Source organism: Oncorhynchus kisutch, linkage group LG11, assembly GCF_002021735.2.
Source record: "Oncorhynchus kisutch isolate 150728-3 linkage group LG11, Okis_V2, whole genome shotgun sequence".
Lineage (NCBI taxonomy): Eukaryota > Metazoa > Chordata > Actinopteri > Salmoniformes > Salmonidae > Oncorhynchus > Oncorhynchus kisutch.
The window spans coordinates 60,347,438-60,374,099 of NC_034184.2; the positions used below are offsets into that span (position 1 = coordinate 60,347,438).

General features: G+C 41.7%; 1 protein-coding gene across 1 annotated transcript; it reads right to left on the minus strand.

Moving 5' to 3' along the window:
- Positions 1 to 9,393: 9,393 nt before the first annotated feature.
- Positions 9,394 to 19,443, minus strand: LOC109900191 (transmembrane protein 236). The gene is made up of 4 exons (XM_020495898.2): positions 18,686 to 19,443; positions 18,227 to 18,299; positions 16,009 to 16,132; positions 9,394 to 10,778 (listed from the first exon to the last, which is right to left on the minus strand). The coding sequence occupies exons 1-4, from the start codon at positions 18,955 to 18,957 to the stop codon at positions 10,063 to 10,065; spliced, it is 1,185 nt and encodes a 394-aa protein (XP_020351487.1). The 5' UTR covers positions 18,958 to 19,443; the 3' UTR covers positions 9,394 to 10,062.
- Between the last annotated feature and the right edge of the window lie 7,219 nt (positions 19,444 to 26,662).

Here is a 26,662-nt window from a genome sequence, read left to right on the forward strand (position 1 = left end):
AATAAAAAAAGAGAGATATAAAAAAAAATCATTGGACACCCTTTTTCTATAGTGAACCGGTTTCACAAGCTTTCCACGTGCTAATTAACAATCATTTTAACTTTAAAGATAGGCTCTGGTGGAATAACGTTTATGTGCACCACTCAGAATGGATGGACAAGCGCACAACCTATCTGTTGCTGATGAAAATCGCCGAAATATGGAAAATAAACTTAAAACAAAACTAAGAGAATGGAAAGACAGGCAAAGGAAGATCTTACGGGATGCGGGAAAACCCTATACCAATCGTAAGGGTCAAGAAAAAAACTGGGAAAAGCTGTCCAAAAGAGGTATGTGGAAGAACCGTATATCAAACAATCAAGCTAGCTAGCTATAGAGTACAGTAACTAACATGTATGTTCTGGGTTGTCTAATTTGTAACTATAGAGAAAACATATTAGCTAAAGTTCGTTGGCTACTAATTATATATTATCGTTACAAATGTTATTGCTAGATTATAGAAGTATAGCTAGCTACTTTTTCTCCATCCACCGGATGATTCAACATGGCAACAGTAGCTAGCTAGTTATATGTAACGTTACACTGTATCCTGCAGGGATTGCACACCGAGGGTCCATTGAGGTGGCAAGCTACATGTTGAAGTGGGTGAAGACAAAATTCACGCCACTCACCAAACCAGAGGTGCGCAAGTTGATCATCTTCAGTGACAGATGCTCTGGGCAGAATAACAACTGGCGGATGCTCAATCTGATGTCGATACTCGTCTCTATGGGTTCCTTTACCCAAGTTGAGCAGAAGTTCATGGTCTCTGGTCATTCTTTTCTTCCTTGTGATCGATCTTTTGCCACCATCGAGAAGAGGCGCAAGGTGTCAGTCCTTCATACACCTGATGTTTCAAAGTTGATACTTGAAGCACAACCAGAAAAACCATTCAAGGTGATGAGCATGCAATGTGAACACTTCAGGCACCTCCCGGACTCTGTCCTCAAGCGACCAGCTCGACTACAGATCACCTCAGTGAGATGGTTAAAAGTACCAGGTATTGCACAGAGAATAGTTTACAAACATCCCATCAACATGCAACATGTTGTTCTGTCACGATCTTCATATTGAGGAGACCAAGACGCAACGTGATATGAATACATCTTCTATTTATTAATGAAGACGAACACTAAACAAAGTATACAAAATAACAAGACGACCGTGACCGCTATAGAAACTGAGTGCTAACATGCAACATCACATGGACAATAACCCACGAACCACAATACAAAACAGGCTACCTAAATATGGTTCCCAATCAGAGACAACGACAAACACCTGCCTCTGATTGAGAACCATATCAGGCCAAAACACATAGAAACAGACTAACTAGACATGCAACATAGAATGCCCACTCATATAACACCCTGACCAAACAAAACATAGAAACAAACAACTCAAATAATGGTCAGAGTGTGACATGTTCTAACAATAAAATATCCTAATGCTTGACTGTGGAAGTTGTTTATTGATGTCAGGAACTTAAAATGTTTCTGTTCTAATTTCAGTTGAGGATCCTTGGAATCTGTACGCAACTACTTGCCAGCTGCTGCACGCTCTTTTTATGAATCACTGCAGAGTGAATCATTTGTTGTTAAACCAAGCTACATAATGAACCGTTTTTTCTGTGAGTTTATGATCCCCTGAACCTGTATACTGTAGTATGTTGAATCTGAATACATTTCAGAAGACATGTCACCCCTATTGTAGGAAATTAAATGTATAGTAGGTGTTTCCTATGTGAATCAATTTGTGTATGATTTGAACCAGCACAATATATTGAATGAATTTAATTTTAAGATGTTGTTCCTAGTGTAGAAAATGTTACGTACAATGTGTTATGTTGAGAATTATTTTGTGTGTGATCATTTGACCCTTTTTTAATCTGAATGAATTAAAAACCAATAAGTCATCACATACAGTATGTGAGTATTCATTTGATTTTGATTCCCTTTTTTTTATTCATTACAATATACAGTACGTCTCTCTGTCACCACATTTAGCATTAACTCTAAGCAGTTAATACTTATTTACTGCTGTCACCTCAGTGCAGAAGGACATGTCTTGCCTTTAGCATGGGTTTAACGCAATTCAAAACTGAATTGCTTATCATAGTGTTAAACGCAAAGAGAATGGTTTTCTGAACATTTTGTAATATTGACCTTTGGGACCTGCATAATGGACATGCATATTGGCACATCACATTGATCCATATTTGATATGTACAAGTTATGCTTGTTTTGATTTGAATTAATTGAATTGTATTCTAGTTTTGCAGTTATGTTCACATTGAGGGCTTCATTTTAAATGAGACTACGATTTCATGACTCAACTTTTGAGAAAAGTCATCAGTGCTAAAGTTGATAGACCACCTTTAAAAAAACCTCCATACAAATGAATGAACTACATATTGCATTTAAGTTATTTACATGAAGCATCATATCAGGTGTTAAAAAAGGACATCTTACAAGAGTCATGCAAAATGTCACATATCCTGTTCTTCCACAAACTGAAATCATCACTGGAGATATACTGTCCTTCCACAATAAAAAAAAAATGTTTTTTTAAATAACAAAAAAATATAAATTGTTGTTGGAAGATATGGGTATGGTGAATTATTTGTCAACCATGAGACACCTAATGTGGTACACACAATTAATAATGTAAAAAGAACTGATTTTCTTCAAATGGAAAAATTGTCACATATATGGTTGGATTCAATTACTGAAAACATTTTCTTATTTGACGTCTTGAAAGGTAGACTCAGGGTTGGTTTGGCTTTGGAAAAACAAGGTCTGCTGCAACAAAGTTGCCTTGATGTTGCTCTGCTTCTCACTTAAACAGGCATTCTAAATATTTTTTCAGAATTCTATATTATTTTTAGCATATAAAAACAATGCTGCTAGCATAAACTTGGTCTTTGACCTACTAAATCCACCTTTAAATGTGTGGGCAACTGTTCCTATTTTTCTCCAGCCAAGCCTCAACACAATTGATTCAAAGCAATTGACAAACAAAAGCACCAGACACCTGGAGACCGTGTCAGCGTGCATTGTGCCCTGCCCGCCACAGGAGTCGCTTGTGCACGATTGGACAAAAACATCCCTGTCGGCCAAACCCTCCCCTAACCCGGACGACGCTGGGCCAATTGTGCACCGACCCATGGGTCTCCCGGTCACGGCTGGCTGCAACGGAGCCTGGACTCGAATCAGGATCTCTAGTGACACAGCTAGCACGGCAATGCAGTGTCTTTAGACCACTGCACCACTCTGGAGGCCTGAAACAAAGAACTAGTAACAAAGATGTTTTTTCTACTAACAATAGAAAATGAACACATGAAGACTCATGTGAACGCCAAATTACAGAGAAACGTATTGATTCATTTAAAGCCTTTAAGTCTGGGAAAACTCCAGGGCTGGATGGTATCCCAGTTGAGGTATACCAAATCTTTTTTGATGTACTTAGAAGACCGTTATTAGCATGTTTTAACCACTCCAAACCTGTTATCTATCAGATTAGTAAGAATGTCTCACCCCATGGACAAAATATATTATGGTTAGACTCAAATATACTAATTGATAAAAAATAAAAAAACATTTATATATAAAAAAAGAAAATTTTATTTTTTATTTTTATAATTAATAAAAGAATCAGTATAATCTTTGTAAATTATATCATAAATAGGACTGGTGCAGTTATGTCACACTTGCAGCTAACCCAAACTAATTGCAGCATTACCGCAGAAATTGAAGAGGAAAGTGGAAGGGGGAGAAAGTAAGGAACTTGTCTGTCGGCTCTGCATTAAAGACCATAATTGGTTGGAGAAAGTTGTGATAAATAAAAAAGTATACAATTTTTTTTAAGGACCAAAAATTTGTCAGCTGTGCCATATAGATTACAAAATAATTGGGAAGAAATGTTTGATGTTCCGATCGATTCCATGGCACATGGTTAATGAACTGATGCACAAAACTACGCTGGATTCAAAACATCACAGCACTAAAATATATGGCATCTAGAAATCAAAACTGGATGGTGTTCAGAGATCGATGGCAGGGGTTGAGTGGAGCTGAAGGGAGGGACAAAAAAAAAAGATAACTAATGTAAAATATACTGTGTCGGTAAAATGTATATAGTATGTATAAGCTGGAAGTAGAAGCCCATTAGTTTACTCCAATTAGGGGAGGGGTGGTAGGGTTAGGGGACAATAATAAAGGAAAATATATTTATAAATATATATATATTTACAAAAAATATATATGGGGGATTGGAAATGATGCAGACAATTACAGGACATTGATGGAAGCCACAATCTATCTGCAATATTAAAGTTGATCTACCCTCTGTGTATCATAAAGCTGAATTAATCTACCCTCTGTATCATAAACACTGTGTATCATAATGCTGAATTAATCTACCCTCTGTATCATAAGCACTGTGTATCATAAAGCTGAATTAATCTACCCTCTGTATCATAAACACTGTGTATCATAAAGCTGAATTAATCTACCCTCTGTATCATAAGCACTGTGTATCATAAAGCTGAATTAATCTACCCCCTGTATCATAAACACTGTGTATCATAAAGCTGAATTAATCTACCCTCTGTATCATAAACACTGTGTATCATAAAGCTGAATTAATCTACCCCCTGTATCATAAACACTGTGTATCATAAAGCTGAATTAATCTACCCTCTGTATCATAAACACTGTGTATCATAATGCTGAATTAATCTACCCTCTGTATCATAAACACTGTGTATCATAAAGCTTACTTTTGTTTCACACATGAAGTGTTCCAAAAACAAACATGATATTTGCTCAAAAACCACATTTTCAAAATTTGCAATATTATATGTGAAGTATCATGTGATTATCTACATGTGAAACTATGTAGCCTGTCTGTAAGAGCCCATTTGTACAGCATTTGCACTCACGGGTGCAACAATTGTTGCTGCTTACAAATCACGCCTCAAAATATGTTCATGAGCCAGAAACAACAATAGCATGAGACTAGTGGTCAAAAGGATTTTGGCACTCCAAAGATACGCTACGGTGGGGTGGAATTCGAAATACTGCAATTCTTTCCCCGACCACAACATTTTCCCACAATGTACTATAATTGACAGCATGCTGCCCTAAAACAAGTATTTTATTGTTGATAATACCCCCAAAATTACTTTTTAAATGACAGTTTCCATTTAAGTGTACATCTCAAAACCATGTATGCAAGAAACCTTGACCTGGTGCACACATATTTCTCTTTCCTCAGTTTGATTGAAGGCCTCAATCTGTCTTTTTGCCTTGTGACTGATTCCTTCTAGAAAGAAAGAAAGAAAGAAAGAAAGAAGCCACGACACAGCTAGCTACTAGTTTAAAACAATGAAAGATCTAATTATTACAAAGGTTGAATGTATAGGCTACATTTATGAGAGTAATACATACAGCTTATCAAGCTCGAAGACGATACACTCATTTATCACTCAATAAATTGTTATGAGTGAGTGCACCACAAGTATCTTTTCAGGGTGTTGATGCACCCTCTTCCCAACGCAGCCTCTTCCAACACCACGGTCAGAGATGGGCAGTATTTCTGTTACATGTATTTGTATTACACTGGGCTGAACTACACTCAATGTTTTTTGTAACAAGATATTTTTGAGAGTCTGCTTAATGAACTAAATATAAATGTATATGTAAAAATTGGCAATTGCAAAGCATGCTGAGTATTATTTTAATGAGCTCCGCCACAAAACAAGGTTCTGTCTAGAAGGGTAACAGGTTTTTCTAAATTAGCAGGTTTAGGGAATATGGTGTAATTGCAGACTGCAATTTGGGGCATTTCTTGATGTGGGTTTTCCCTGATATTAGGAAATGCCCATTGATACCTGCCATTGGTCAGTTCCGGTGTGACGAGACTGATGGTTTCTCGAGACAGAAGATTTGTTTTCCTAGCAGGTTAGGTAAATTCAAGTCAAATCAAATTGTATTTGTCACATGCGCCGAACACAACACCATACAGTGAAATGCTTCCTTACAAGCCCTTAACCTACAATGCAGTTTTAAGAAAATAAGTGTTAAGTAAAAAATGGATAAATGAAAAAATAAACAGTAGCGAGGCTATATACAGGGGGTACTGGTACAGAGTCAATGTGTGGGAGCACAGGTTAGTCAAGGTAATTGAGATAATATGTAGATGTAGGTAGAGTTAAAGTGACTATGCATAGATAACAAAGCAAATAGTCTGGGTAGCCATTTGATTAGCTGTTCAGGAGTCTTATGTTTGTTTTTACTCCATGTGTAACTCTGTGTCGTTTTATCTGTCGAACTGCTTTGCTTTATCTTGGCCAGGTCGCAATTGTAAATGAGAACTTGTTCTCAACTTGCCTACCTGGTTAAATAAAGGTAAATAAATAAATAAATAAAAATGGCTTGGGGGTAGTAGCTCCAGTAACACTTGCCGTGTGGTAGCAGAGATAACAGTCTATGACTAGTGTGGCTGGAGTCTGACACCGCCTGGTATAGAGGTCATAGATAGCAGGAAGCTTGGCCCCAGTGATGTACTGGGCTGTACTCGCTACCCTCTGTAGTGCCTGGCGGTCGGAGGCCACGCAGTTGCCATACCAGGCAGTGATGCAACCAGTCAGGATGCTCTCGATGGTGCATCTGTAAAACATTTTGAGGATCTGAGGACCCATGCCAAAGATTTTGAGGCGGAATAGGTTTGAGGCGGAATAGGTTTTGTCTTGCCCACTTCACTACTGTCTTGGTGTGCTTGGACCATGTTAGTTTGTTGGTGATGTGGTCACCAAGGAACTTGAAACTCTCAACCTGCTCCACTACAGCCCCGTCAATGAGAATGGGGGAGTGCTCAGTCCTCCTTTCCCTGTAGTCCACAATCATGTCCTTTGTCTTGATCACATTGAGGGAGAGGTTGTTGTCCTTGCACCACACGGTCAGGTCTCTGACCTCCTCCCTATAGGCTGTCTCATCGTTCTCGATGATCAGGCCTACCACTGTTGTGTCATCGGCAAATTTAATGATGGTGTTGGAGTTGTGCCTGGCCATGCAGTCATGAGTGAACAGGGAGTACAGGAGGGGACTGTGCCTAATAACCTTAGTGTTCTTGGGCACAGGGACTATGGTGGTCTCCTTGAAACGTGTTGGTATTCCAGACTCAGTCTGGGACAGGTTGAAAAAGTCAGTGAAGACACTTTCCAGTTGGTCAGCAGATGCTAGGAGTATATATGTCCTGGTAATACGTCTGGCCCTGCGACCTTGTGAATGTTGACCTGTTTAAAGGTCTTACTCACATCAGCTACAGAGAGTGTGATCACACAGTCGTCCAGAACCGCTGATGCTCTCATACATTCTTCAGTGTAGCTTGCCTTGAAGCGAGCATAGAAGTAATTTAGTTTGTCTGGTAGGCTTGTGTTACTGGGCAGCTCGCAGCTGTGCTTCCCTTTGTAGTCTGTAATAGTTTGCAAGCCCTGCCACATCCGACGAGTGTCGGAGCCAGTGTAGTACAATTCAATCTTAGCCCTGTATTGACGCTTTGCCTGTTTGATGGTTCGTCGGAGGGCATAGCGGGATTTCTTATTAAGCTTCCGGGTTAGAGTCCCGCTCCTTGAAAGTGGCAGCTCTACACTTTAGCTCTACCATCACATATCACAGTCATAGCAAATAAAAGGTTTTTGTAACCGTTACTGAGAATGTTGTTGCTGTTCAGGCCGGCTACTTGCAAATGTATTTTAGTATTTTAAAATACAAGCATTGTGTAGTTTACATTGATAGAATGATATTTATTGTATTTTGTAATTCAATTTTGTAATTGTGTTTGGTCATTTTTGCCCATAAAAGTGATGTTTTACTTTGATGTCAAGTCAGTTCATATTGTTGCTACCTTAGCTGTTGTGCTAGCTAACATGCTACTGAACAGTGACACTAGCATAATGACATGCATATTATTGATATTAGCTAAAATACAGAAATGTATTCACCAAAAAATATGTGCTTGGGCAAATCATTATCAATTGTGCAAAATATGATATCTAATGTTAGCTAGCTAAGTGCTAGCCACTAACTAACTGGCTCGCTAGCCAGTCAGTGCTGCTGACAGATTGAAACTAATCTAGCAACAAAATGTTTTTCACTCTATTTCATAACACATGATATTGCTAAGCAGGCATCAATTATTTAACTAAATGTTTATTAGGATGTTAGACACTCACCGAACAACTTCAGTAGGTAGCTACCATTGGTTGGTTTACATTTTCTAACCAATTTTTCTTCACCCTCTGACTAGTCGTCAATGGTTACTGGTCTTGGAACTCATGTGTTCACCAGAAACGGTAAACTGGTAAACTGTTTGCCACTAGTAGCAATACATGTTGTCGCCATAGATTCACTAGTGGCAATAAATATTATTGTTGTAGATTCACCACTAGAGGCAAACATTTGCAAACTTCTAGCAACATTTTGTGGCACACTATTTAGTTTGCAGCAAATTTGCCATAGATTTGCGGGAAGTTTATGGCACAGGAGGTGACAGTTGGTCATGAAGATGTGTGTGTTTTCAGAGGACAATAATGCGCTGTGTGTTTATTTATAAGGGATACAGTAGGAGGCAGTTTGCACCAAAAGTGTTTGGTGTGTGTTTTATCACACTGCCCACATCATACATCATATGTATGCCGAAAAAAGGCCCTTGAGGTAGGTGATACGTGATGAGAGCAGAGAAGAGAAATGTGTAAACAATGCCCAGAAGCTTGTATTTTTGGAATTGAAGTGATTTAGTGGCCAACTGTTTTGGGAAATTACACTGTAAAGATGTCAGATCAGCCAAGTGAATAAGGCCACGGTAGCCCCAAATGAAATAACTTTTGCTGACTTAGTGGCAGGGAAGGGAGAAGGATGGGGGAGGGATGGGGGAGAAGGATGGGGGAGGGATGGGGGGAGAAATGGGCAGGCTCTTCTCCTCTACCACACAGACTGCTGATGTTGTGGATTGGTGGGACAATAACCACTCAGGAGGAATTGTGAGGGCACCGCGGGGATGTATGATTCTCCAGAAAAGAGGGGACAGAAGAAGGGAGGATATCCTGCTTCCTGCCAGGGGAAGTGAGGGGAGGCCAGAGCGTGCAGACCCATTGTGGAAAGCCCAACATGGAGCCCTGTCACCCTACACCATCATAGGCTGCGCGAGGCTGGGGAGGGCCTGAAAAAAGAAAACACAATCATGCACCATCATGTACTAACATACAGAGAAATACATGAACAGAATGTAAACACACATGTAAATGCAGTCATACACAGTCCATGCTCATGTGAAATCATGTCCTGAAACAGATTTCTTTCTCTTTTTCTTTATTATTTTTTACCCCCCCCCCCAAAAAAAAATATGTTTCATTTGTACAAACTCACGCTTTGTTTTTGTGGATAATATCATAATCTAGCAAAGAAAATACATCTGGGATGTATAACAACATTGATGTATATTCTTACACATTCACTGCACTTAGTAATAGAATAGAAAAATCATATATTCTCTTGTTATAAAATCTGTAAGAAGTGACATGACAGGTTTTTTACATTCTCAAAGTGCCATAGTTCAGGTTGGGGGCAAGGGGAATTGGAGGGTAAATAAATCCCACTTGGAACAAGGAGGAAATAAGATAACACTGAGACGTCACATAGTCCTCTGACAGTTAATGTCCTCCCTCCCCTTTACGGGAACACATTACCGAAGAGTTCCCTTTTAACTTGAAAAAAGCACCACAATGTCGTCCTGTCCCTCCTTTCATCAGAATCATCATTATGAAATGAATCCATCTGTCTTGGCTGTGGTGCACACAGTAATGCTCTCCAATTATTTTCATGTTCTCCATAACATCCTATTGTCATCGCTGTGTGAGCCTGTTCTTGTTTTTGTCTTCCTTTGGTTTGGTGACTCCTTTGTCTCTGTCATAAAGTCTATCACAGTCCATAGTTTTTTCTCATACGTGGCCGGCAGCTCACATCAGAACATCCTCTCGGTGTTGAAGACCCTCAGCTTGGTCATGAAGTTGAAGTAGATGAAGGCCAGACAAACAAGCAAGTTCTTCATCAGGTAGAGGAGTGGCGTTACAAAGCCGAAGAAGGCAATGAGGCCGATACGCACAAACAGGAAAGGCAGATCCTGCAGGGCCACGCCTAGCAACGACAGCAGGGGACTGTGGGGCATGACTACCAGCCGCAGGCACGACAGGTAGCTGAAGATGTAGATAGGGAACACCCAGCCCGAGTAGTAGACCGCCGGGTGCCCTGCCACCCTCACCATCTCCACCGTGTCCATCCAGAACAGAAAGCTGTCCACAAACACTTCGGCTCGGGCATCGCTGGCACACAAGAAGCGCAACGCGCCTGTGTAGGCATATGGTGAGACGGCGTGGTCTGCGGACATGCTGGCCGAGCGTGCAGAGCATGCTGAGCGCGAGCTCAGGCCTGACATGCTGAACTGTCTGCCTTGTATCTGGTTACCTGGCATCCCCTGGAGTGTCCAATTGGCCTCTGGTTGAGACCCCGCCCCGTTCTGGTCCTGCCCATTTGGACTACCAGGTTGCCCTGGTTGTGTAGGGTGCCTGGGCACACCTGGCATTACTGGTGCCGCAGGGTTTTCTGGGTTTACCGGTGTCACTGGGGTTACGTTCGTGAGGAGAGTGGAAGGGATCTCAGCATCTCGGGCCAATTCGTTAACTGGATGGAAAGACAACAGCACATGGGTATGTTAACCATGTCATAACAACCCAGATCAGAACATCTCATTATGGCACAGAACCATGGAGCACACCACGTCATTTCAACGTGGAAAATTGGGTAATATTTGGTTGAGACGTTGATAGATAAGATTACAACCTACATTCACTCCCACAAGAAAACAGCCAACAGTTTGTTGAATACCAAATGTGTTATCACTATGCTTTCAACCGTCTAAAAGCACAGGCAAATTTTTATGGGAAAACCGTGTCTGATTTTTGGTTTCACTGAAATGTTTTATCACTGCACTTTCACCCATTTTTTCAACAATGTTCAATTGGGAATACGTCAGATATTTTTTTATTTTATTTTTTACGCTAATGTGTTACCACTGCGCTTTATCTTATCGCACAACCAAATGACCTGGATTGCAGTACTTTAAAAGTACATACACTATGCATAGTGCAAGTGATCAATGCTCTTTGAAATTCTTTATTGTAGCAATTGTGAAGATCTCCACAGAACTGCGACCTTTGCATGCTATCTTGATTATGCACCCTTTCTATGATTACATAGGAGGACATTATAGTTACAGCAACTTCAAAATGTGGCCGTGGATGTGTTACTCTTTAGGACAATTACTGTATTAGAAAAGTAATATTGAATTGTGTTTGGTTGACAATGCAACCAAATATCAACATTTAAAAGGAGATGTATCTACTTCTTGGATAGTTTCATCTGAGCCACTGGCTTAATCCTCTTCTTTAACTTTCATTTTTTCGGTAGAGTTGCAGACGTGAATCCAACATAAAATTTGTTAACACGTAAACAGGCTATCGACTCTATTGCAAAAGTGATATTGAATTGTGTTTTGTTTGTCAACACAACCAAATATCAACATTTGAAGGAGATGTGTCTTCTGCTTGGGTAGTTCTTTGTCACTGATTTAATCAATTATATGTTGGATTCGGACTCCATCACAACCAAAAATCTACGTTAAAGAAAAGGATAAAAATCCAATCACAACTTTGCTGAGAGAGAGATGGGTTTATTTACAGAGCAATTCAGTTGAGAGATTCCTGTTGACATGTCAGTGCAACGTAATGTAAAGTGTGACCTAGGTTATTCTGACTTTTTTTCCATGAAGCCCACACATTCTCAACCATTTGAGAGCTTTTCACAGTCAGCAAAATTAGTCAGAAATGTTGTTGTAGCTTAGCTATGAATGTGTGCTTGAGAGAAATGCCTCCGTTCAGAGTGTTGTTCTGATACTCTCACTCTGAATGTTTTTTATATATTTATACACTTTATATTAATAGTGCAAATATGAAAATATATATTGACTCATAAACTTCTTTATACATATGCTATTTACTCTATTGCAAAAGTGATATAGTATTGTGTTTGATTGTCAATGCAACAACAGCTCAACATTAGAAGGTTATGTACACTACAATACCAAAAGTATGTGGACACCTGCTCGTCGAACATCTCATTCTGAAATCATGAGCATTAATATGGAGTTGTTCCCCCTTTTGCTGCCTAACAGCCTCCACTATTCCTGGAAGTCTTTCCACTAGATGTTGCAACACTGATGGGACTTGCTTCCATTCAGCCACGAAAGCATTAGTGAGGTCGGGCACTGATGTTGGGCAATCAAGTCTGGCTTGCAGTCGGTGTTCCAATTAATCTCAAAGGTGTTTGATGGGGTTGAGGTCAGGGCTCTGTGCAGGTCAGTCAAGTTCTTCCACACTGATCTCAACAAACCATTTCTGTATGGACCTCGCTTTTTGCACACATTTGTCATTGTATGTTGTACTGTTAAGATTTCCCTTTACTAGAACTAAGGGACCTAAACCAAACCATAAAACAATGAATTGGCCCTATGCATTGGGGCATCCGCCAAACCCATCCGCCTGGGAGATTCATCACTCCAGAGAACGCATTTCCACTGCTCCAGAGTCCAATGGTGGTGAGATTTACACCACTCCATCCAACTCTTGGCATTGCGCATGGTGATCTTAGGCTTGTGTGTGGCTGCTTGTCCATGGAAACCCATTTCATGAAACTCCCAACGAACAGTTATTGTGCTGACATTGCTTCCAGAGGCAGTTTGGAACTTGGTAGTGAATGTTGCAACCAAGGACAGGCGATTTTTACGTGCTACGCGCTACAGCACTCGGCGGTCTCCGAGCCGTTGTTCCGCCTGAACATTTCCACTTTACACCTTTCAGCAATGGGTGTGGGTGAAATAGCCAAATCCACTCATTTGAAGGGGTGTTCACATACTTTTGTATATACTGTATAGTGTATGTTCTGTTTGGATAGATCCATCTGTGCCACTGACTTAGACTGGCTTTTATTCCAATTTGTCTATAAATTAATCAGTTATATGTTGGATCTCAACCAAAAATCTGAAAGAATGTCACGTCCAGATCTGTTTCACCTGTCCTTGTGATTGTCTCAACCCCCTCCAGGTGTCGCTTATTTCCCCCAGTGTATTTATCCCTGTGTTTCCTGTCTCTCTGTGGCAGTTCGCCATTGTCTGTTTCGAGTCAACCAGCGTGTTTTTCCCCGTGCTTTTGCTATTCCCTCTTTTGCTAGTCCTCCCGGTTTTGACCCTTGCCTGTTTTCTGGACTCTGTAACCCGCCTGCCTGACCTGTCTGCCTGCCGTGACCTCGAGCCTGCCTGCCACTCTGTACCTCCTGGACTCTGATCTGGTTTTGACCTTTTGCCTGTCCATGACTATTCTCTTGCCTAAGCCTTTTGGAACTAATAAATATCAATCACTCAAACCATCTGGGTCCGGCCTTGAGCCCTTATAAAGAAAGAATATGACTAAACAGCACTAAATCAAATCAAACTTTAAATGCACTTTAAATCATTTTTATTTGATTTAGTCCTGTTCTTCACTTAAATTTATTTGAGATGGAGATGTGAATCCAACATATTAATAACTCACGTGTAGATTACATTTGAAATCAACCAAAGCATGAAACTCTATATTTAGTTGAATCCTGGGTTGAATTGAAACGATACCTGTTCTATATAGGCCTAAACAGTATAATTCATGATATACAGTATGATTAATAAAGTATGGTTTCATTTAATTTCATGTCATTAAAGTTACTATTTGAAATCACTTCAGTAGCAACAGTGAATCTATAAACATCATTCTCACGATAGCACATTTGTCGTAGCCAGTGTCAAATAGCTACGCAGGGCTTGGTTGAAACCCTGGATCGGAGACCAAAGGGTAGCTATAGATCAATTCTCCAGTTGGAGATGCTGCCAAGCCTATTGCTTTTTTTTCTGATAGTGGATATAAATAACATTGAAGATCTGACGTTGTTTCAAAAGGTACAAATTCCACGTTATTTTATTATACAAGATTCGTCTATGTTGAAAATTGGTTAGCATTACATAATCCTGGGGTTGAATTTTCAACTTCAAAAAAGTTGGACTTTTTGCAAATCCAATGTACTTTAAAAACATAGATTCCACATCACAATACATTGACAAATGACATTAGAACAATGTTGATTTAACCAGAGTCCAACAAAGTAGAACACAGCACAAACTGGGCTATGTAGGCACTATATTTGACCAATAGCTTTTCTGATCAGTGGAAAAGGACAAACGTTTTGGATCTGGCTATTTCTTCAAATAAAGGGATTCCAAGAAAATGACAGCCACCCTTAGAACAACGTCATGGTTTTTGCCAATTCGGCACTGTTACCAATAATCAGTTGGTGGGTCATACATAGCATTTCCTGTTCATTTCCTGAGATAGAGAACATATCCCCTGATAGTGTGAGTATTGTTGTCGTCATGAAATTACACTACTGTTGGTCCTGCTGCATGTGACAAGAGGTTGTGCTCAGTGGATCATGTATTGTTTGGTTGAGTAGATGCAAGAACCGAGCAAGAAGTATTATACTATACATCCTCTAATTTGAATGATATTGTAAGACCGCTATTCTATTCACAACGTAAAGTAATACATACTGTATACTGTATACAATAGTATGTGGACACCCCTTCAAATTAGTGGATTGGGCTATTTCAGCCACACACGGTTCTGATAGGTATATAAAATCGAGCAAACAGCCATGCAATCTCCATAGACAATCATTGACCATAGAATGGCTTTACTGAAGAGCTCAGTGACTTTCAACGTCGTTGTCATGCGACAAGTCAGTTCGTCATATTTCTGCCTTGCTAGAGATGCCGCCGTCAACTTTAAGTGCTGTTATTGTGAAGTGAAAATGTCTAGGAGAAACAACAACTCAGCAGTGAAGTGGTAGGCCACACAAGCTCACAAAACGGGACCGCTGAGTGCTGAAGCACTTAACTCGTAAAAAAGCATCTTTCCTCAGTTGGAACACTCACTACCAAGTTCAAAACTGCCTCTGGGCCTCCCGAGTGGCTCAGCAGTCTAAGGCACTGCATCGCAGTGCTAGCTGTGCCAGTAGAGATTCTGGGTTAGAGTCCAGGCTCTGTCCTAGCTTGCCGCGACTGGGAGACCAGGATGCGGCGCACAATTGACCCAATGTCATCTGGGTTAGGGAAACGTTTGGCCGGCAGTTATGTCCTTGTCCCATCGCGCACTAGCGACTCCTGTGACAGGCCGGGCGTAGTGCACACTGACACGATGTTTCCTCCGACACATTGGTGCAGCTGGCTTCCGGGTTAAGCGGGCATTGTGTCAAGAAGGTTGGGTTGTGTTTTGGAGGACGCACGGCTCTCGACCTTGGCCTCGACCTTCGCAACGGGAGTTGCAGCGATGGGACAAGACTTGGATACCACAAAATTGGGGTGAAAAAGGGGTAAAAAAAAACGACAAGGTTAGCACAAGTACTGGAAATGCGTTCTCTGGAGTGATGAATCACGCTTCAACATCAGTGCCGGATGTTCACTAATGCACTTGTGGCTGAATGGAAGCAAATTCCCGCAGCAGTTTTCCAACATCTAGTGGAAAGCCTTCCCAGAAGAGCGGAGGCTGTTATAGCAGCAAAAGGAGGACTAACTCCATATTAATGCAGATGATTTTGGAATGAGATGTTCAAACGAGCAGGTGTCCATATACTTTTGGTCATGTAGTGTATCTTTCTAAATGGAGGGAACTCATTTACATACCAAATCCAACGAATTGCCCTTAGACCAGGTTGAGTAGCTAGCCAATGTTCAATTAAAGTGTGTGTTTAACACAGAGCTTTGTATTCTCACCGTGTCCAGTGAGTCGACTGTGGCGGATCCTCTCCACAATATCGATGCAGATGAGAGCGAAGAGCACCAACGACACGGGGAGCTCTGCAAACGTATCCTGTCTTATACTGTTATTGATCTGCACCTGAGAGAAAACAATGATCAAAACCAATCAGTGATTCAAATCAGACTACAATGCTAGCCCCGATTGTGATCTAATGAAACCATCATGTGCCAGTCAGGTACCAGCTTGACTTCCCCTCCAAACCTTCTCCAAACACTGCATACAACCCTATGAGTGCTGTACATTGAGTGTACAAAACATTAGGAACGCCTGCTCTTTCCAGGACATAGACTGACCAGGTGAAAACTATGATCCCTTATTGCTGTCACCTGTTAAATCTACTTCAGTCAGTGTAGATGAAGGGGCTGAGGTTAAAGAACGATTTTTGAGCCTTGAGACGATCGAGGCATGGATTGTGTATGTGTGCCATTCAGAGGGTGAATGGGCAAGACAAAATATTTAAGTGCCTTTGAAGGGGGTATGGTAGTAGGTGCCAGGCGCACTGGTTTGAATATGTCAAGAACTGCAATGCTGATTGGGTTTTTCACGCTCAACAGTTTCCCGTGTGTATCAACAACAGTCCATCACCCAAAGGACATCCAGCCAACATGACTCAATTGTGGGAAGCATTGGAGTCAACATGGGCCAGCATCCCTGTGGAACGTGCCCTGATGAATTGAGGCTGTTCTGAGGGGGGAAAAAAGAGTGTGCAACTTAATATTAGGAAGGTGTTCCTAATGTTTTGTACACTCAGTGTATACCCTCTGTGACACTTGGTTAGTGAGCTAATCACTTAGCTCTGGTATGTACTCTACAGGACACGGAACAAAAGAGACTGGGCTGAATTTATTGCTCCTCTTATGTAAAAGAGAGCAGATAAACCAAGGACCTGAGTCACCCATGGACCTTTTGTAACCCTTAAAAAGTGCTTCATAGACAGCTAATAGGAGGTGGGCACATCACAGACAGGACGTGGGAAAGTGCCAGACAGACAGCCAATGTGACCAGGGTGGCTGGGGCAGGATGAGGAACTCAGCTGCTTATCAGTTGCTCCTTGGTCATAGGTCTGTAGATTGCTCCCCTGAGAACCCAACTGTTCCTCTGCTCTCATTACCTTTACCCCCTCCTCTCTCATAAGACCCCAGCTATGACTCTGCACTTCAAGGAACTTTCATAATGCTGTGGTGGTGCCATAATGGTAGATTAGGTAGACTACAGTCGGCATTCTGCGTAGTAGGGTTTGATGTGCATAGAACCATCTAGACAAGGAATGGGCAACTTGATGGGGGTGGGGGCCCACAAAAAAACAGAGCACATCACGAGGGGCCGCAGTGGCTCTTCGGTCTGCCCAGTGGCTAATGGGCCCCCCTGCGAGCAAAACATTTTAGCGGCACATCTTAAAAAGTTAATTTCCTGCAATTATGCACATTTTGTCATGGGGCAGAGAGAAAATGTTGCCGTTTTAAAGCAAGTTTGCTGCAATTCTACACATTTTGCCATGGGGCGGAAAGAAGATTTAGCAATTTTATAACTAATTTCATGCAATTCTACACATTTTGCCAGAAGGTGGAAGCAAATGTTTGCCAATTTTAATATGATAACTGATGATCAATGGGCCCCATCCCGGTAGATAATTCAACCATGCTTTCTAAAAGTTTAGATAGCTAGCCACTAGACTAATTTACCAATAAATAAATCAAAATAGCTGACATGGGCTAATTGAGTGACTGCTGATGCACAACCAAATTTTGAAATTGCACGTTGTGTATTCTATTGTTCTAACTGGTCCGCGGGCCTACAAAATGGGGTTGGGGGGGGGGCTGCCAGTTACCCATCCCTGATCTAGACATACAGTAGAATGACATAGAAGTGGAGTAGTACAATCCAGACATTGACGTCTACTTGTTTTCATCATTCCTCGACTCCAATCAGGGACGGATTTAGACCTGGCACATCAGGTGAGTGGACTCTCGGGCAGCTCAATGGCATTAATCTATTAAGCAGCTACTGGGGGGAGGAGGAACTGAAAACTAGCAGTACTGCAGACCTCAAGGCCTGGAAGTGAATACCTCTGACTTAGAAGGTAACCAACAGGTCGAGTGTCAATGGTCAAACATAGACACACTGAGATGAGAATTAACAAATGATGGATACTACTGGGGTCACATGGTTTACCTCTGAGCTGGCGATGAGAAAGGCAAAGCAGGGTAATGTGGAAAGGATCATATAGACCAGGGCCACCGGCCTCCTGAGAGAGAGAGAGAGAGAGAGAGAGAGAGAGAGAGAGAGAGAGAGAGAGAGAGAGAGAGAGAGAGAGAGAGAGAGAGAGAGAAAAGGAGATAGATAAAGGAGGGATAGTTTGAGTTATAGGCTAGAGGTTTTCAAAAATTAAAATATTGATGCATTTGGAAATCTACGTATACTGCAAAAACAATTGCAAGCCCGTCGAGAATCGTACACAGCACAGCTACCGGTCAGGTTCACGCCAGAAAGACCCGACAGCCATTACTACACCCCAAGGCTCTGTTCCAGAAAACACTGTGCTGTTATATCACAGCTACAGCTCCTAGCTCCTAGCTTAGACAGTGGATTCCCAACTAGGCCACAGACCAGACAGGCCAGACAGACACTCACCACTTCTTCCTCCCGACAAGAAACTTCTTATTCGTGAACACCATGTACTTCATGGGCACCCAGACAAGCAGGGCAGCAGAGGTGACATAGGCGATGGAGGAGGCCACGGTGAGCCAGTAGGCGGTGCTTGCGTCGCCGGGTGGCTGCGCCACGCTTTTGACCCGCGCTACAATGAGGGCGAACCTCTGCATGACGATGAAGAGCGGCACGCACAGGCCTGCGAACTGCAGCACCTCGCACAGGGCGAACTTCAGCGTCCTCCCCGAGGCCATGCTGTGGCAGCCCCTGTGCTGGGGGCACTGAAAAAAAAGAGGGAGGGAGGGAGAGAGGGGGCTGTTGTCGCAGTGAAGCGACCCCTGTCCCTCTGAGGGCTGGTTAGGCCTTGGCCCGCTGCATTGTCTGTGTCCACTAGCATTTTCCACACGCTACAAGCCCAGCTCACTGCTCTGCCGTTTGCTTACACTGCACTAGGCATTGTGTACCTATATCGGCGCCAGCGGGACGGTGTGATGCGGCTGCCCCTCTAACCTCTTTATGGAGGTTACAAAACAAATTGTCTCGCTCTCTCTGGCCCTTCAAGGATATTATTTTTCAGAAAGAGGCTGAAGCCTTGAAAGAGATGTGAAACCAAAAGGAAAAGGTCTATGGAGCAGAATCATATGGAATAATATAATGATAACACCATACATGTCCAGTCCCATGTTAAATTAGCAGAGAGAAAGAGAGCTCTTCATGCTTTGGCTGTCCTGTGCTTTGCATGTTCATTCATGCCATGACTACACATTCCCATCTTGTGGTACTCTGCAACACTCTGCCAGCAACACAACACAGTGTTGGGCTGCAACCAAAAGCCATAAAAACATCAATCTCAAGAAGTGTGTTCTCTGATACTGTAAAAGAGATGTAGAGATGATGTATCCCCTTCCAGGCCAGACCGAAGTGAGTGTAGGGGAGACAGGAAGAGAACAAGCACAAGGGAAGGAGTGCGTAATAGAGAGCGGGGATGAAGAGAGAGGTGTAAGAGAGGAAAAGAGAGGGAGAGAGTCAACTTTGAAGACAAGCTCGATCAAGTGTTACTGAAGAGAAATGGAATTATGTTAGTCTTGAATTATTTGATCTTATTTGTACTGACATGTATGTGATCAGTTACACAGTACATACACACAAAAAGTGTTGCTTTATATGTTTTTTTGAAACCAGGTTTTCTGTTCACTTACGCTATATAATATGGAAGGGAGTTCCATGCACTCATTTGTTCTGGACCTGGGGACTGTGAATGGCGATTAGTAAATGACAAATCAAATCATAATAAAGAGTAACTCTATCTGACTGATATACAAGAAGCTATGAGAAAGATACTCCGACGGGCACTCTGTAGTGAACCTAACCATGCAAGTTTACCTACAATAATGAGATGTATTTATGCACACTGACTCCCTGCCTCCAGGGTCCTCCCCCACATATAGTCTGCTCTGGGCAGACGTTGAGATTACCGTCTAACACAAACATCGTGCTTGGATCAAATGGCAAATATGACTAGGCTCCCAATTGCATCTACAAGCATCAGGTTACTCTCCAGTGACCCTTTACTGGTGGTGAGGTATTCGCTTGTTGTGTGACGACACACTGCTCGAAGCATGCCACAACATACCTCCTGCCAATTCAGTACTGCTAAAATACAAAATACACTGTATAAATCAATAGTTAATAACCTCTCTGGTTGTATTCTGCTGAGCTTACATGCTGGCGATCAAGTTCTGATGTTAATGAGTCGTTCCACCAATTCGGTGCCTTTTGGGAAGTGTACTTGGTCCCTACAAAATGTGATTTCACCTCATTTTTACATTCTGTCATAAAGAACACATGTTCAAGTCCATAAAAAAAACATATTTTCCCACCTCAAGAGGGTAGCCCTTTCCTGCAATCAAATGACCTAGTGGCCTCATGGGTAGAATATTATAAATATTTTGGATAATTTCATAATTAATAAACATTATTTATTTTAAAAACAATGAAAATCTTGTGTTTCTATGTCAAACAGTTTTGTTATATTTCAGTCTGTGATGTATATAAAGTGTAATATTGGGATGCGAACTCCAAATGTAAACTATACAGTATCTGACATGGTACAGGTGTCTTCTTTTATAAAGCCCATAACCGTGTGTGAGGTTTATACTTTTGTTTCAAAGTATATTTGTTTAAGACTACCAAGAAACACTCTGTGTGACCATGATTTAGCCCGCAGTAAAATGTTGAATAAAAACATGCAGTTTGGATTAAGATATAATTTAGATATAATGGAGGCTTTAAGTGAGAGGTTTAATGCCTTCATATTCCTTAGTTTTTACCCTCCAAACTCATGTTCGCTATATAAATAAGCCTGTTTAACATTATCTGGTTTGCTATTTCAAAATAAACAATATATTATTTTTTCACATTACTTTAAAAAATATTCTCATGGAGCCAGTAGAGTCATTAACAGATATGTAAACTGCGATATCACTAGGGAATACATCAGAGTAATTTTTCCGTAGATGGACAGGTAGATTTCTGAAGATTTTCCATCCCTGTCCACGGTTTCAAGATCCTATTTATTTTGCTAAGTTTACTATGAAAGTTAATACTTTCAAGAGCATTAGTCTTTTCCAGGATGTGTACACCAAGCACATCAACTTCCCCATCCACCCATTTAATCAGGAGACCACATGGCAATTTAAAGTTTGTATCTTTTGCATACCCAATCTGTAATATATAGTACACTTATCATAGTTGGGTTTTAGTCCAGAGAAACTGGAAATATTATCCAGGTCCTGAATAAGGCCCTTCAAGGTTGAATATTTAGGACTCAAGAGAAACTTGTATCATCGGAGTATATTGATACTTTTGTCTCAACCACTCATTTTTATCCCCTCAATGTTATCATTGCATCTGATTTTTACCTGTAACAATGGCCATATAAATAGGTATGGTGACAGAGGGCAACCTTGTTTTACACCTCTAAGTAACCGTTATTTATTATGTTACATAAAGTAACAGGGTTGACTGTAACAGGGTTGACGATTTCATCTGCAATCAGCTATAAATCCCCTTGTGACAGGGGGAAAGGAAGTTTGTTGTGTGGAACTGGGAGTGACAATTGAATGCAATTGTTAAAACATTTCTAGCCTGTCTATCTTTTGGTAACAGGGTTTACTTACACGCAAGGTTTCCCACCAAAAAACACCGGTACATTTCTGAAACACTTACACCCAGTTCACCTGCTTTTACACTATGATTTGACTATTAGTTCAATGTTTCTCTTGTAAAAAAAAATGTTTTTAAAAGGAATAGTTTCACCAAAAAAATGAGAGACCTTAAAATGAGGGACAGACATAAATGAGTCACTAATCAGATTAAACAAATAACAATCTTCAGAAATGACTTTGTTAAAGCAACAAAATAACTAGGGCTTTTCAATGATGGTGAAAACTTGGAGAAATGTTGGGGTTAAGTGGGTTAAAATCTTCCTCGAAATCACAGAGGGTGCACTGAGGGACCTGTCAAAATGTTACATTTTGGCACTTTAGCAAGTATTTATTCATACATAAAATATGATTTATTCAATTCTCCATATGGTCTACATAAAATGGCATTTAATTTAAGGATCCACCCCTTTTTTTACATTTTTGCCTAAACTAACGTACCCAAATCTAACTGTCTGTAACTCAGGACCTGAAGCAAGAATATGCATATTCTTGATACCATTTGAAATGAAACACTTTGAAATGTGTGGAAATGTGAAATGAATGTTGGAGAATATAACACATTAGATCATCTTTGAAACGCAAGAGAAAGGTGATAATGTATTATTCCAGCCCAGTTGCAATTTAGATTTTGGCCACTAGATGGCAGCAGTGTATGTGTAACGTTTTAGACTGATCCAATGAACCATTGCATTTCGGTTCAAAATGTGGATCAAGACTGCCCAAATGTGCATCATTTGTTTATTAATACATTTTCAAGTTCATAACTGTGCACTTTCCTCATCAAACAAGAGCATGGTATTATTTCACTGTAATAACTACTATAAATTGCACAGTGCAGTTTCATTAACAAGAATTTAAGCTTTCTGCCATTATCAGATATGGCTTTGTCCTGGGAAATGTTCTTGTTACTTACAACATCATGCTAATCGCATTAGCCTACGTTAGCTCAACCATCCCGCAGGGGACCCACCGATCCTGTAGAAGTTTTAAGCTGCAATAGGTAACTTTTTGGGACACTGGACCAAATACACATAGAAATGTCATACTCTAACTTCCACGATTCATGCAAGACCCTCCCCCGCCCTCCTTTCGGCAAATCTGACCACGATTCCATTTTGCTCCTATAGGCAGAAACTCAAACAGGATGTACCCGTGACAAGGATTATTCAACGCTGGTATAACCAATCAGAATCCACGCTTCAAGATTGTTTTGATCATGCGGACTGGGACATGTTCCGGTTAGCCTCAGAGATTAATAGTGATTTATAGGCTGATTCAGTGAGTCCTTTTATAAGGAAGTGCATAGGAGATGTTGTACCCACTGTGAACTATTAAAACCTACCCTAACCAGAAACCGTGGATAGATGACGGCATTCACACGGAACTAAAAGCGCGAACCACCGCATTTAACCATGGAAAGGTGACTGGGAATATGGGCAAATAAAAACAGTGTAGTTATTCCCTCCGCAAGGCAATCAAACAAGCAAAATGTCAGTATAGGGATAAAGTGGAGTTGCAATTCAATGGCTCAGACATGAGACGTATGTGGCAGGGTTTACAGACATTCACGGACTACAAAAAGAAAACCAGTCACGTCACGGACATTGACTGAACACCTTCTTTGCCCGCTTTGAGGATAATACAGTGGCCAGCTACCAATGACTGTGGGCTCTCCTTCTCCATGGCCGACGTGAGTAAGACATTTAAACGTGTTAACCCTCGCAAGGCTGCCGGCCCAGACGGCATGCCTAGCTGCATCCTCAGAGCATGTGCAGACCAGCTGGTGGGTGTGTTTACGGTGTGTTTACGGACATATATATCTCTCCCAAACTCAGTCTGTTGTCCGCACATGCTTCAAGATGGCCACCATTGTTCCTGTACCCAAGAAGGCAAAGGTAACTAAACGAAATGACTATCGCCCTGTAGCACTCACTTCTGTCATCATGAGGTGCTTTTAGAGACTAGACAAGGATCATATCACCTCCACTTTACCTGTCACCCTAGACCCACTTCAATTTGCATACCGCCCCAATAGGTCCACAGACGATGCAATCACCATCCCATCTGGACAAGAGGAATACCTATGTAAGAATGCTGTTCATTGACTACAGCTCAGCATTCAAGACCATAGTACCCTCCAAGCTTGAGGTCCTGGGTCTCAACCCCACCTGTGGATCCTGGACTTCCTGATGGGTCGCCTCCAGGTAGTGAAGGTAGGAAACAACATCTCCACTTCGCTGAACCTCAACATTGGGGCCCCACAAGGGTGTGTGCCCAGACCCCTCCTGTACTTCGTGTTCACCCATGACTGCGTGGCCATGCACGCCTCCAACTCAATCATCAAGTTGGCAGATGACACAACAGTAGTAGGCTTGATCACCACCAACGACGAGACACTCTATAGGAAGGAGGTGAGGGCACTCAGAGTGTGGTGTCAGGAAAACAACCTCTCACTCAACATCAACAAAACAAAGGAGATGATCGTGGACTTCAGGAAACAGCAGAGGGAGCACCCCCCTATCTACATCGACGGGACAACAGTGGAAAAGGTGGAAAGCTTTAAGTTCCTAGGTGTACACATCACTGACAAACTGAAATGGTCCACCCACACAGACAGTGTGGTGAAGAAGCCTACATACAGACTTGAAATCATTGGCCACTTTCATAAATGGATCACTAGTCATAAATCAAATCAATTCAAATGTTATTAGTCACATGCGCCGAATACAACAGTTATTACCTTACAGTGAAATGCTTACTTACGAGCCCCTACCCAACTATGCAGTTAAAAAAAATAGGAATAAGAATAACAAATAAAAGTTACATGTAATTAAAGAGCAGCAGTAAAATAACAATAGCGAGATTATATACAGGGGGGTACCGGTACAGAGTCAATGTGCTTGTGCTCCGGTTAGTCGAGGTAATTGAGGTAATATGTACATGTAGGTAGAGTTATTAAAGTGAATATGCATAGATGATTACAACAGAGAGTAGCAGTTGTGTAAAAGAGGGGGGGAAATACAAATAGTCTGAGTAGCCATTTAATTAGATGTTCAGGAGTCTTGTGTCTTGGGGGTAGAAGCTGTTTAGAAGCCTTTTGGACCTAGACTTGGCGCTCCGGTACCGCTTGCCGTGCGGTAGCAGAGAGAACAGTCTATGACTAGGGTGGCTGGAGTCTTTGACAAATTTTAGGGCCTTTCTCTGACACCGCCTGGTATAGAGGTCCTGGATGGCAGGAAGCTTGGCCCCAGTGATGTAATGGGTCATACGCACTACCCTCTGTAGTGCCTTGCGGTCGGAGGCCACGCAGTTGCCATACCAGGCAGTGATGCAACCAGTCAGATGCTCTCGATGGTGCAGCTGTAGAACCTTTTGACAATCTGAGGACCCATGCCAAATCTTTTCAGTCTCCTGAGGGAGAATAGGTTTTGTCGTGCCCTCTTCACGACTGTCTCGGTGTGCTTGGACCATGTTAGTTTGTTGGTGATGTGGACACCAAGGACCTTGAAGCTCTAAACCTGCTCCACTACAGCCACGTCAATGACAAGGGGGGTGTGCTCTGTCCTCTTTTCCTGTTGTCCACAATCATCTCCTTTGTCTTGATCACGTTGAGGGAGAGGTTGTTGTTCTGGCACCACACGGCCAGGTCTCTGATCTCCTCCCTATAGGCTGTCTCGTTGTTGTCGGTGATCAGGCCTACCACTATTGTGTCATCGGTAAACTTAACGATGGTGTTGGAATCGTGCCTGGCCACTCAGTCATGAGTGAACAGGGAATACAGGAGGGGACTGAGCACGCACCCCTGAGGGGCCCCTGTGTTGAGGATCAGCGTGGCGGATGTGTTGTTACCTACCCTTAACACCTGGGGGCGGCCCGTCAGGATGTCCAGGATCCAGTTGCAGAGAGAGGTGTTTAGTCCCATGGTCCTTAACTTATTGATGAGCTTTGAGGGCACTATGGTGTTGAATGCTGAGCTGTAGTCAATGAATAGCATTCTCACATAGGTCTTCCTTTTCTCCAGGTGGGAAAGTGCAGTGTGGAGTGCAATAGCGATTGCATCATCTGTGGATCTGTTAGGGCGGTATGCAAATTGGAGTGGGTCTAGGGTGGCTTGTGTTGATGGTGTTAATGGTGTTGATGTGAGCCATGACCAGCCTTTCAAAGTGCTATGGGTCGGTAGTCATTTAGGCAGGTTACCTTAGTGTTCTTCGGCACAGGGACTATGGTGGTCTGCTAAAAACATGTTGGTATTACAGCTGAAAATACAATATTTTTAGTTATGGAAAGTATATTTTGCAACAGTTTAGATGGTACAATGATTCTCTACACTGTACTTGCTTGTTTTGCCACATAAACTGAAATTAGGCTAACTATTAGAATTTTAGCAACCAGGAAATGACAAGCAATTTCTGCATAGTGCATTTTTAATATAACAGACTTTTCATTTTAAAAACTTCTTCAGGCTAGGGTCCTTTTTTTCTCAATTTCCGCCTGGCTGACGTGCCCAAAGTAAACTGCCTGTTGCTCAGGCCCTGAAGCCAGGATATGCATATAATTGGTACCACTGGAAAGAAAACACTTTGAAGTTTGTAGAAATGTTAAAATAATGTATCAGACTATAACACAATAGATATGGTAGGAGAAAATCCAAAGACAAACCACCAGATCTTTTGTTTTTTTGAGAGCCCATGGTCTTACAATGGAAAGTATACGGAAATAATTAAATCTAGCT